This window comes from Onychostruthus taczanowskii, unplaced genomic scaffold (genome assembly GCF_017590055.1).
Source record: "Onychostruthus taczanowskii isolate IOZ18803 unplaced genomic scaffold, ASM1759005v1 scaffold82, whole genome shotgun sequence".
In the NCBI taxonomy this organism is placed as follows: domain Eukaryota; kingdom Metazoa; phylum Chordata; class Aves; order Passeriformes; family Passeridae; genus Onychostruthus; species Onychostruthus taczanowskii.
The window spans coordinates 3,966,966-3,979,944 of NW_024506112.1; the positions used below are offsets into that span (position 1 = coordinate 3,966,966).

A 12,979-nucleotide genomic window follows, 5' to 3' on the forward strand; every position below is an offset into this window, starting at 1 on the left:
GCCTGGAGTATCTGTAAGGTTGAACCATTTCACTGCTATCTAAGGCTGGAAAGTGTTTCTTGAACACCTCCAGGGAAACTAACTCCACCACATCCCTGGGCAGTCATTCCAACGCCTGACCACCCCTTCAGTGAAGAAGTTCTTCCTGGTGTCCAACCTGTTTCTTACAAATCTGCCTGAGAGTTTCTGTACCACTAGCTTATGAAAGAAGTGTAAAGGGTTAATTGGCAAGATCAGGACAAATTGCAAAGTGCAAATAAATATTTGTTAGAAAAATTCAAGGCAAGAACTAGATAATCTGGTAAACAGGAAAACTTCTTTACCAGTTGGATCAGCTGAAAAACTGTGTGCCTGTGGGTCTAATATCACTCTGGGACAAATTAATTCCCTCTTGTTTATAATATACTCTGAACACAACATTACTTTGGGTGTGGATGAAAGAAAAGCTTAACTCATAATAAAAGAACAATTTAAACAACCAGCATTCCACTAATTATTTATACTTTTTCACAAAATTACATAAAACATGACCAAGACTACAAAGGACATACAATTTTAAAATTCAGAGAGAGAAAATGAAACCCTATCCCTATCACTTTTTGTTCTCTTTAAGACACAGAAACTTTATATATATATTTATATATATAAATATATATATAAATATAATATTTCTATAAATACATATAGTATATATTTTAATATATTTTCATTAATTCCTTATATTCCACAGTTAATGTTTTACTCTGGCATTGTGCTATTTTGACAATCCACAGTACAAAATGCTTCTAGATGCTAAAGGTGTGCACTAAGTGTTGACTCTGAGCACTTCTGAAAAATCAGACTATTCTTTACATCTCTAAATGACAGGTTATGCCTATGGTTTCAAGATCTGACATTTTACAACTAACCAAAGCAGTTTCAAGAACGCTTACATAAAGGGGCGTTTCTTGAAGAGCTACTGGATCAGTTTGAAATTCAATAGGCTGTGTGAGAGTGATCATGTAAGAAAAGCAATGAGAAGCTTGTCAGACTGCTGTAAGCTACAGTCTTTATACTTTCTCATAGAAACGGCCCAACATTTCACAAATGGGTTTTGGCTGAATGCAGAGAATTTCCTGCACTTCTGAGATGGAAGGTCCAGTTAACATGGTGCATGCACAGTTAGAAAGCCACATTACTGCTATTTTCCTCACAGCATTTTTGTATTAGGAAATAACTTTAAGTCAGAGCAAAGTAACTTGCAACTTGTCATTATAAAGAATATCTCTGATAAATAAAAGTTATTTATTACAGATACTTCCTACAATTGATTTTCATATAGAAATTCTTTTACTTATGAACAGGCATGACTGAAATCTTCCTGACCTTCATTCAAAATTCTCATTGCTATCTTTTAACTTCCCATTCTGGAAATGACTGAAGAAACTTAAGAAATTTTAATTAGTGAGTAATAAACACAGTCATTCCATTAATGGGCGTTCTTGAAGGAGAACTGAGCAATTCAGCCCTTCCTTTACAAGCCTGTTCAGGGAAATTTGTTCCTTTACTCAGGATAACTAGAAAAGGCAAGGAAAATTACACATTCCACACTGATGGATACCTTTTCTACCAGGTATTATCATTAGGCAAGCAATTAGTCATCTTCCAGCGCAACTAGGTACTTCTTTTAAAAGGAATGCTTCCCTTTATATAAACTCAGAAAACATGGTTCCAAGCTAGCCCTCTGACTGAATCATCAAGCAGTTATGTCACTCACACGACCTGATAATAAGTTGTCTTCAGAATAGTTCCTCTTTTCCTAAAAATACACTTTTCTGAATATGTGTCAGGACACAGACTAGGTCTGATACATTTTCTGGAGGAAACTGATAGACGTATTAAGGATTTTTTATGGCAACTGTATGGAGCAGACCTCTAGAAAAAAACCCCAACCTAAAATCTAGAACTTCTTCCAGTATATAAGCAGCTCTGCATTTAAGCACAAGCCATGTGTGCCAGGCTATTCATGAGTGGAAATCACCATTACTCCCTGTGTGTGCAGATCCTGGGAGTCACAGGTACACTCCAGCATTTGCCGCTACTGCTGAGAGGATAAGCAATGATTTTACTCCTCAGTCATAGCCCATTTCTGCACTGATCAATTGTTTGCAGCAGTGTGCCTCCCTTTCGTGATGAGCCCAAACACATCCACTGAGCACCTCCCAGGTGTCACAGACCCGAGTGTGGCCATGGAGTTGCCCACTGGAGGCGGGACCAAGCAGCCCGGGCTGCAGAGCCAACTGCTCAGCTCTCCACTGGCCCCACACTGCAGCAACAGGGCTCCGAGAAGGGAGCCAGAAATGTCATTTCTGAACATCTAACCATCTGCCACCTTCCTGATAATGTTACCAATGAGGAGGTTGATTCCAGCGGCTCCGTCACCTGCTTGCTGGTGGATGCCGCTGAATTACTTTGGACACATTACTAAACAGCTACAGTATTCAAGGAGAGATTTTCTAAGGCAAGTGAAAGAGCTGGATTCCTCCCTTCCTCTGAGTTTGCTGAGAAAACTTAGATTTGTGTGTAACTAGCATGGGCTGAAGCAAACTGCTTCACTTCAAAAAGTTCAACAACCTCTTAACATTTCAATATCATCTTCACATTTCTCCTGAACAAAAATGTTTTTGTAATTAATATTTCACTGAATACATTGCTCATCTTGCCATTTAACCTCCTCCCCTCCTAGTTTTGCTACACTGGTACCCTTGTATGTTGTTCTTAACTACCCCAATAAAAAAAAAGCCCAAACTCCTTAAAATGCCCACACTGTCAGCAAGGTACATACATGTTTCTGCAGGAATATTACAGGCACTTTTCTGCATTTCAGGTATTGCTAAGTCCCATTTTACAAATGTTCTTCAAATACTGAATTTCTTGAGAAGAATTGCTTCCAAACAAATAACAACAACAAAAAAAAGTTTGATCAAACTGAGAGAAAAAAAAGTATCTCTGTGGGGGAAATCACACTTTTTATTTACCCTGCAGAACAATAGCTAATCAGTTTTTCAGTGCTGGCATCTTTCATCGGAAATTAAGTTTTAATTTTCACACTAGAAATGCAGTTACATACCCGTTTTTAAAAGTGACACATTCCTTCTCTAACTTACAAAAACAGAGGCAAAATACACAGGCTTTGGTGAATAAAATTAAGGGACTTAAAGTTTCCCCAATGTGGCAGAAGAGATTCAAATAAAACAAGCATGAATTTTTCTGAAAACAAGGCCAGCCTGCAGAAAAAAAGGCCTCATGACCTAAGTAGTGCCACAAAGTTCAAGCAAACATTTATACTGCAAAACCAGCAGCAGTTCACCAACAGAAATCTATTCAAAGTAGTAATAATCACCTGTAGAAGTACGAGCACCCCCTGACTGTGTTGTGAGTAAAGTGTTCCTGAGTCTTCTCATTTCCGAAGTCCTCCAATGGGTCTGACCACAGGATGTCACACATAGGTCCGTATGCAGGTGGTTCCTTGAATCGATCTAACTAAGAAAAATAGGAGACAAAGAAATACTAACTTCTTTCAACTATGTATCACAGAAACATTGAAGCAAAATTACTATTTTTCACTCCATGAGCAAGTGAACAAGAGACTCAGAGCAATCTGTTCTTCAACTTTAAAGCAATGGAGTTTGAGTAACAGCAAAACACTCCTTGCAAACATTGATGGGGATACAAGGAACAGATCTTACTGAAAATTAAGAGATACAGTGGATTCCCATTCTACATGAATTTTTGTTTGATCTTCTTTTGCCTGTCTACTGGCTTTTGCAAGCATTCCCGTGGACAAGGGAGAATACAGTATTTCTGTATTTCACAACTTTTCAAACCTTAGAACATTCAATTTATGGAAGTGGGGCACCTCAAGAAAGTACAGTAGTTATTTCAAAGCAAGTTCCCATTTAGATTTGTGTACATTTTCACAAAAAATTTTATCTAAATATCAAGACAATATGTCTGCATTACAGCATGTTGGCATGACATTCCTGTTGCTCCCATAACCTCAACCCTAATTAAGAAGCTAAAAACTTCTCTTTTTGGTCTTCCTATGGGTATACAAAATGTCAAATTACATAGAATCATACACAAATAAGATGAAGTACAGCAAAATAATAAAATAATAAAAATCAGTATTCTCCTACAAGAACTCTTTAATGTAACAACATCATGTGTTATCTCAAGAGTTCTTTCATGTGAGAACAGCCCTGTTAAGATGGGGTATGAATAAGGCTTGCAGTCTGAAATATTCTCTATTTTGACCAGAAAGATTAAGTAAAAGATTCAGTAGCTAGTAGATACCTTCTCCCCTCAAAAAAAAATTTTCAAAGAGAACAAATTGGTTTTGTAAGCTTTCAACACTCAAAAGTTTTAGTAAGAGACCTCTACAATTTTGCCTTTGCATTCTCATCTTGACATGTTCACAGCCTATCTACACTTCTTATTTCAGCCCCCTCCGATTAATGCTTATGTAATTACAATTCATTTAAATTAAACAAAAATTCATAAATATGCAAACCCAATTTCTGCTGATTGCCAAAGATAAATAAACCTGCAGGGTTGGGCAGGGGGAAGGGAAGGTGTTAATGAGCCTAATCTAGAATTTGAGAGCTAAACAACTTCACTCTGCCATTATGCTGTTGCAGAGCCAGCTAATTTTTACGCAGAGTATTTTTGTTTACTGAGACAGTGAACCTTTACCTCAGAAACATAACTTTGCATTCAGTAATTTTTTAAAGCGCAGTTAATATATTGAGCTAATTACTGGCTCAATTTGTTTGTTTTTTTTTTTTTCTTTTAACCATATTTGTTTCTTAGTAGACTACAAATTAACCTCAGAATATAAATTACCTTTCACTAACCTGAAAGCTTAGAAATAGATATCCATATTTGCAAGCCTCAAACAGCAAACAAGAAGGATTTTTTTTCTGGGAACACTAAGAATGAATGGTTTAAATAGTTCTTCCTAGAAATATCAACTGAGATCTCTTCAACAAAATATATGAATAAAAAATTAATCCTTGATAACATGCAGTAACACTGGGTTATGTGAAGAAGCTGTCTGACAATTGTTCTCTGAACTTCCGTGAGATTTCTGAGAAACTTTTCAGAACATAAGGGTCCAGCAAACATGAACTTATTCAGCCTCAATTAGACCATCTACCGGGCACTCAAACGCAGAACTATTAAAAATATGGCGGGACCTATTAAGAATGAAGCTCTTGACTATTTAAAAAAAATACCAACTATATTCATTGCAATCATATGAGCCTTTTTTGTTACATCTTTGTATATTGTGATGTTCTTCTAGAGCTCTTTTTTATCTTCTCCAAGAAAGCACAGAACACTAAAGAAGGCACAAGGAGTTGTCAGATGGGGCTTGCATTGTGCTAACAGGTAATACCTCCAAGACTTACTTTTCTGATGTCATCTAAGGTGTTGATCTCTGGAGACAAGCCACCATGTACACACAGGAATTGTTGGTTCATCAGAGCAGCCAAGGGAAGGCAGTCGAAGGCATCCATGCAGGCATCATATACACGTTCTGAATATTTGATTTTACCTTTTAAAAATTAAGATAGTAACAGAAAGCACCATCAATATTTAAGAGGAAAAAGGATTATGCTTAATGTCTCAAACTTTTTCCTCTCACTAGTCTATCCAGTATTGAGGACTGTACCCAAACTTTTGCTTAATACAAAAATATCTTCAGGAATCCACTGCTGCAAAAATTCTTCCTGTTCTGAGGTGAAATTAATAAAAATTTTTCATATTTTTTTCTAAAAAACTGTAAATAAATAACTGAATATACCATTACAGTCTACCATTTCTACTCAGTATGAAATCTGTAGAGCAAGCCTTAAAACATGTGCTGAATGGTTATCATCATTATCACTCAATATACTCTCTATCAAATAGTCAGAACTTTAGCCCAGTCCCTTATAATTAATTATCTACAGAAATGCCATTATGAAATGAACGAGGTGGAATAATGAAGCTGAAATGTTAATTTACCAATATGCATATTAAACTCAGTAAACCATGAAGCCTTCAAGCCAATTAACATTTCCTTTATCCCCAGTGTAAAAAGAAAACACAGACTTATGGCAATAGTTTCATCTCACAGTGTCACAAGGAAAAAAAAAGCTTCATTGTGCAGGTAAAGGTCTATATCTAATAAGCTTTTATGTGTCACTGCATCCTTTCTTGCAACACAGAAAGGAATTCATATCAAAAGAGCATATTGAAAAGTTTAAGCTTTTCACACAGAATAAATGTGAAAATGCTATACCTAAAGGAAAAACAAAATAAAAATTCCTTGCATTTTTCTGCTGCTCCATGAGATAGACCCAGTGAGATGAGGTCCTCCTTAACTAGCAGTCAGGAACCCGTCCCAGGTGCCAGGGCTGGTGTGGCAGCAGGTTTTGCCTGCCAGGCTGCTGTGTGGGGCAGCAAACCCCCAGCTGCTGCCAGAAGCATCAGCAGCGGTTCATGCTCTCCGAGAGCACCCAGGCCCAGATGGACCCACAGCGGCCCCAGGATGCTCCCACGCTCAAATCTGGGGGGTCCAAGCCCTTCCATGCCACACCACTGAGAGGTGACTGCCCCCTCAGGAAACAGGGACTAGCATTTAAAATTAATGGCAGTTAACATGAAAAGTACATGAAAATTTATTAATAGTGAACCAGTATCAAATATCTGAAAAATAACAAATTAAGTTGCTGAAAAAGGAGCTAAGAGGAGAAAGGTAAGATAGACTTACATTCTTGCTTAAATGTGAAATACTCTGTTAAATGTCTACATTCATGGTTCCCACGAAGTAAAAACAGTGTTTTGGGGTAAAGGATTTTCAAGGCCCACAAGTACAGCACACACTGTGAATCAGAACAAGAAAGAAAATTAGAATTCATAATTAATGACATAATTAATTTACATTCCCCTCCATCACAAAAAACTAGTAAAAAAAAAGTAAAAGCAATCTGTACAAAGCATTTATTTTCAACTGATTAACTTCATTCTTCATATGCTACATTCAAACACTTCTCTGCACCTCAGCCTGGACTGGCTGAAACTCGTGTGGGTACATTCTGTCAGAGTTTTACACGTCTTGCTGAGCGGCACCTCCCTGTCAGCCGTGTGCTGCCTCCAGCAGCCCCAGCTCTCACCCAGCAATTGCTGGGTGCAATCACAGAAGGAAGTGCATCCCTAGGAGGAAGTGCACACTCTCCACCTGCAAGGTTAGGCAGAAACCTCCCGTGGAAACAATTCCACCGGAAGACCTGAATTTCCTGGCCTAAGGAAAATTTGCCTCAGAACAATTTAACTCACACTTCAGGAAATACCTCAGCTTCCAGAATTACACAGAGAGCTTGTTAATTTTTCAGTTAACATTGTTCCCTACATACAACTGGGGTAAAAAGATCCACAAAGCTCTTGCATTAAATGAAGTTAGTACAAAGCTTTTATAATTTATCTTCTCTTTCCTAAGGACTTCTATTTGAGATGACATTTCTTCTTGACATATTTTTAAAGATAAAAACAAAAGACTTGGAGAGGCTAAGTAAGATCTGCTCAGACCTCTCTAAACCACCCAATTAAAAAGATTTGTTTTGAAAATGAACTCACAGCTCCAAAAAAGTTGATGGAAATAAGATCCACTCATCCCATGAGATGAGCCCACTGCCTGCAAGGACACTGTACAGACCACAATGTTCTCTCAAAAACTAGAACGCTACAAAAACTGTCTGAATGGTTTTTCCTCCAGCCTTTCCTTTCTTATATAACCATGAACTGCTGAAATGCTGCAAAAGAAACAAAAGGTGTCAAAATTTAATTTACAGCTACTTCTTAACACTCCCCTCCATTCCACTGGAAAAAAAAAACCAAAACAACATTTAACTTAATAATCAATAGACTGGAAATTCAGAATATTCTCTACGGTTTCAGATCAGAACGACAACAGCATTGCTGTTAATGCAATGCCTCTATATTATATTGTGAGCTCCCTTCTACAATTCAGAGTGTCTTGAAAAACAGCTGAATAATAAATTTAATAATCTCAACATGTAGATTTCAGATCCCTTGTTTGCTACACAGCCAACTTATAAGAAAAATATTTAAAGATGAAGGGCTTCAACATTTTAATGTTTGTGCTCACACTACCCATAGATAATCACAGAGCAGCAGGAGTTTTATACTACTACTCGTTGCCTTGAATTTATTTCATGTAAACATCTGAATGCTCTGCCTGTCCTTTATCTGTAATTTCTGTTCTTCTACTCAGAGGGTGTACAGACAGAGAAAACCAGCAAAAATACAAGCAGTATACTCGAGGAATTGTAAAACTAATTCTCCCTCTTGGAAACACACGGGAGGCCTCCCAGCTCATGCCAATTCTTCCACCTCCCTGGCGCTATTGCCACTGCAGGAAGCGAGAAGAGATGTCAGAATGCCAGGGAAATCATGCTAATGTAATCCAGCATGGAATTATGGTGTCAGGGCACAGGAATCATCTGTTGTGGCCCAAAACAACCACAAAGGGTGTGGGTGAATAAAGTCTTCTGTCTCTGTGTAAACTCCAGCAGACTTGGGTTTGAGGGTTTCACTCCAATGGGGCAAGAAACCTGAACTTGTCCACACCACCAAAGCTATTCTCTCTCTCTTTGATGATGACTCCTTCAATCCTCCAAGAATTTCCAGAACATTCCACTTCAAACTTACTGACACATCTAAAAATTTGAAGTAAATGTTGTGTGACAAGAAGTTTAAAGTGACACCCCCCCATCCACACAAGAAAAGCTCCAGCTTTTAAAGTCATAGCTGAGTTACCTTAGAGCTTCTAATCCTGCCAAAACATGGTTAGAAAAGCACGATTTGTGATTAGATGAAACAGCGTATTAAAAAAAAAAAGTAGTTTACATTGTCCTAGTAACTAAGTTTTTCATTTTTCTAAAGCTCTGGCAAGATTAAAGCAAGCACTCCATATTGAAAATACTGTCCAGATCTGGAAAGCAGGGAAAATAAGGAGAGATGGAGTTTTTGACTTTTTGGCATTAGGTACTTGTTTACTGGTTGATTGCTCTGTATTTGCTTATCATAGATTTATTTTTTCTTTTTTTTCTATGTTTCCTTTGAAGTACTCATGAGAACCAGACAGAAGGTAACAAAGAATCAATACAGTCTAGAAAGCTCTATTTCTCTGTCACTATTAAAGCAACATATTCTGCCAACTATTCAAGCCTACTATTCACATTTTGTGTTGTTTTCAGCAGTACTATATCAAAGGTTTATTTTGTTTAGATGATTCCTTTAATTTTCTCCCTTTTCTTTTCAGTAGTTCAGTGAAGTAATATCGTAATAGTAAATAAGAACTAATTAGAAGATTTTTTCCATGCAAACTAAAGAGCAAATATGCAGGCAACAATTTTCATGGCTTTTCAACTTACAGTCATTTACATACAAAAAACCTTATGTCTAAACAACAAATCATGAGCAAACATTCTGGTTTTGATTTTTTTCCCACCTGTGCTTCACATATCATAATTCTTACCGAAAACAAAATATTTATGATAAATTGCCCTTGTTGAAAATCTGAGCTTAAAGTCTTTAAGTATTTCGTAATACTGCTTCCCTGTCATAAAATTTTAAAACACCTTTCTTCCTTCAACATTTTCACTAAGAACATACTAAATATCAGCTCTGCTGTAACTCTATGCAAAATGTACAGCAGGGACCTTGCGATCTAGACATCTGTAAGGTATTTTTGCCTGTTTCATTTCAACCTATCAAAACCCCCATATTTTACATATATTCATCCAAGAAGCTACAGGTTACAGTTCTTAACTGAGGACCCTCAAACCCCTCTTACTTGTTTAGTGTCTTTCAGCTGTTGAAATAGCAGATATGTTACGTTTGTAACAAAGAGGTAATCTATTCACCTCCCAGGTCCCACAGTCAAGCTGCTTTCCTGCTGAGGTTCTGGCAGCCTCAGTTTCAGAAAGAAAAGGTCTGTGCAATTAAGCACTGTGTAAGCCAAAGGCCCACATTTTTAAAACAGACTTGGGATTTAACTCCACTGTTGTACGCTGAATTGGAGCATTTGCACAATTCCACATCTCAGCCCATCCTGGAAAGGAAAACCAAAGGCCCCAGAGCTCTTCCATGCGTCTCAAGTTATGTGATTAAAACAAGGAGCCTTGAAAAATCATCACCATGGCCACTTGAGTACAACCACAGCATCACAGTGCTCACTTCTGGGTGCTCTGCCTCTGGTAGTGCCATGAAGAGAGAGATGCAGCTCACTACCAGCTGTGTGGCTTTGCAGGGGCTACAAAAGTTGAACTCCCCCTCCAAATGACTGACAGCACTGGGCACTCCTCAGAAGATGAAATAAAGTGTGACTAAGTGCGATGTAATTCACACTTGAAAGGATAATTCGAGCCACACATTGCTAAGGTCTCTCCTGATGCTCTGTGACCTGTGGCACTGCCATAGCTCCCACACTCTCTAACACACACCTCACCGAAATATAAAAATTGCATTACTGTAGGTGCACTGAAATAATGATACCATCACAACATTTAGTACAGACACAGCTTCCTAAAATGGAGTAACCATCCCAATGGAAACCATGTACCTTTTACACACATAGCTGCATTCACGCTACTGGGATAAATTTTATTACAGCATGATTTCAGAAACAAATAAAGATACATTGCAGCTGTAGCCAGAATACTCACATGAGATGCAATTTACTGCCATTTCTGAACTACTATCCCTTGAGCACAAAGAAAATTATGAACACAACTGCAAATAAAGAAAAAGTCATATTGCCTTCACTACAAGTAGGATTTCAGCACAATCGCAATATAACGTTTAGACCATGTTACTCCCATTTCAGCCTTTAAAAAGATTATCTGAAAAGTTAAAAAATATCCAAAAAGAAGTACCTCTTTTTCAACCAAAAAGTGACTAGGATTTTTTTTTTTGTAAATGTTCCTATAATTCTTATAGCTAGTACTTTCCAGAGAGAGATGGCTCCTAACTCTCCTTTTTGGGATCCTGTGTCTGGGCCCCAGCTGCTCTCTGAGAAGATGGGTCCCACAGAGAGATGGCATCAGTGCAGGGGAAATGGTGCCATCACATGCTCTCCCCCTGCAGCCAAAAGGGGCTCTTGGCATACTGGGGACTCACACTGGGAACAGCTGGCACAGGACCAGTCAAGCTGCAAGGCCCTGACTCAAACAGATGTTCCAGTCTGGGAATCTAATATATATAAAAATAATCTGAATTGGCTCAGTTACTGAATAGTCACAGCTCTGAGGAGCAATGCCATACAAAAACGAGCTCTCACAAGGTGCAAATTGTTGCTATGAAGAAAGATATTTGCTACTGGTCTGCAGAAGAAAAGGTCAAGGAAATTCAGGACAATTAAAAGTCCTAGGATTTTCTTTGCTTTAAGAGACCTGAAAAAAACTGTTGACTTCACCAGTGAAGTATTCCTGACCAGCCCAAATTGTTTTCAATCAAGCTGTTTACTGGAAAACATTACCACACTACAGTAACAGACAATGCTGAAAGGTGTTTATTCTACCAATGAAGTGCTCAAAAGTTCACAGACTTGAGATATGATAAACACACAACTTCATCAGCATTAACTTCACCCACTGTTTACTAACATAAATTTATTTGTGTGTAATTATTTTCTTGGTAGACCATTTAATTTCCAACAGTTCACTGAGTTCAGAAGCATCTCAAGTGCCAGATGCTTATTTTTAATTGGCGTAAGGTGCAGTGGTCAAATTCCAGACTCGCTCCAAACACCTCACTTTGTTCTTGCTGCAAATACCACAACACCAGTTTCACCTTCTGCAGTGTCAGTCTGTGCATTCAGGAAGGGAAATGTATGCATGTTCTGAACCTTAAAACATAACTCCACTTTTGTTAGTTATGAACATTGGTTCAATTCTCCATATTTTAACTCTTTCCTCTGCCAAAAGCGATCACTACATACCTTATGATGGTCAAGTGATATATAAGGCAGTATGCTGTTATATGGAATTGAGCAAGAAAACAATTCCAACAGTTGGTTTACATATTATTATTATTATTATTATTATTATTATTATTATTAATGCACTGTAGTTGGTTTTTACTCTGTAATTTTCCTGAGACTGTGATGAAAAATAGTCTATATGTACACTCCTCCCTACACTGCACAGCATTTGTCTGCTTTTCAAAAAAAGAGTTTTCAGACTTGGGTAGAGAGATTAGTCATTCTCCCTTACAACCTATTCCTGCAGAACCACTTAGGCTGTAACTATTCTTTACATTTAAAAATAGCCCTGTGTTTTGATCATTCGGGTTTCTACTCTCCATGACCATAAAACTTACTTGAAAGTGAAAACTAAGGGGTTTCTTCTACTCTGGAGTCAAACCCCTGGAACAGTGCACAAGCATAAGAGGGAAATGTTACCAGTTATACAGCCAAGGAAACAAATGCACTGTATTAAATAGCAGAAATTTGTTATTTTAAGTGAAGAAATGCCCAGGCTCTGCCGAAAGGTCAAATGGAAAAGAGAACACACATAAGGAATAAAGATTCCGTCTGTGCCAAGAAACCTTGTCTCATTCTACCTACAACTTGACACTTTTTAACTTTACCTGTTGTAACTTCTCTATCAGTCTCTCATCCTTTGACTCATTGCTTAGAGCTAATATAAAAAACACAAAACACGCACCCCCTTCAAGCAGTGAAGTAAAAATGGAGCATGCACATGAAGAATTGAGCCCTTGGATCAAAAGCTCCATAGAGCAAGGACCGACATTTCTGCTGAGTGCCTTACACAAATACTTTTCTCTTTTTCTCTCTGAATTATCAAATGCCTTCCACCTACTTTATGCAATTTCTTTCTCTGTTCTTAATGATAATAGCTTGCATTATGTA

The 12,979-nt window shown here is 37.8% G+C and overlaps 1 protein-coding gene across 1 annotated transcript in view; it reads right to left on the reverse strand.

The window, feature by feature from the left end:
- PPP3CA (protein phosphatase 3 catalytic subunit alpha) overlaps nt 1–12,979 on the reverse strand; it is a 169,738-nt gene that overhangs the window by 35,340 nt on the left and 121,419 nt on the right. The window contains exons 4-6 of the mRNA XM_041424476.1: nt 6,797–6,908; nt 5,451–5,596; nt 3,383–3,522 (exon numbers count right to left, since the gene is read on the reverse strand). Of these exons, the coding sequence (XP_041280410.1) occupies nt 3,383–3,522; nt 5,451–5,596; nt 6,797–6,908 (398 nt within the window). The remainder of the gene's footprint in view (nt 1–3,382; nt 3,523–5,450; nt 5,597–6,796; nt 6,909–12,979) is intronic.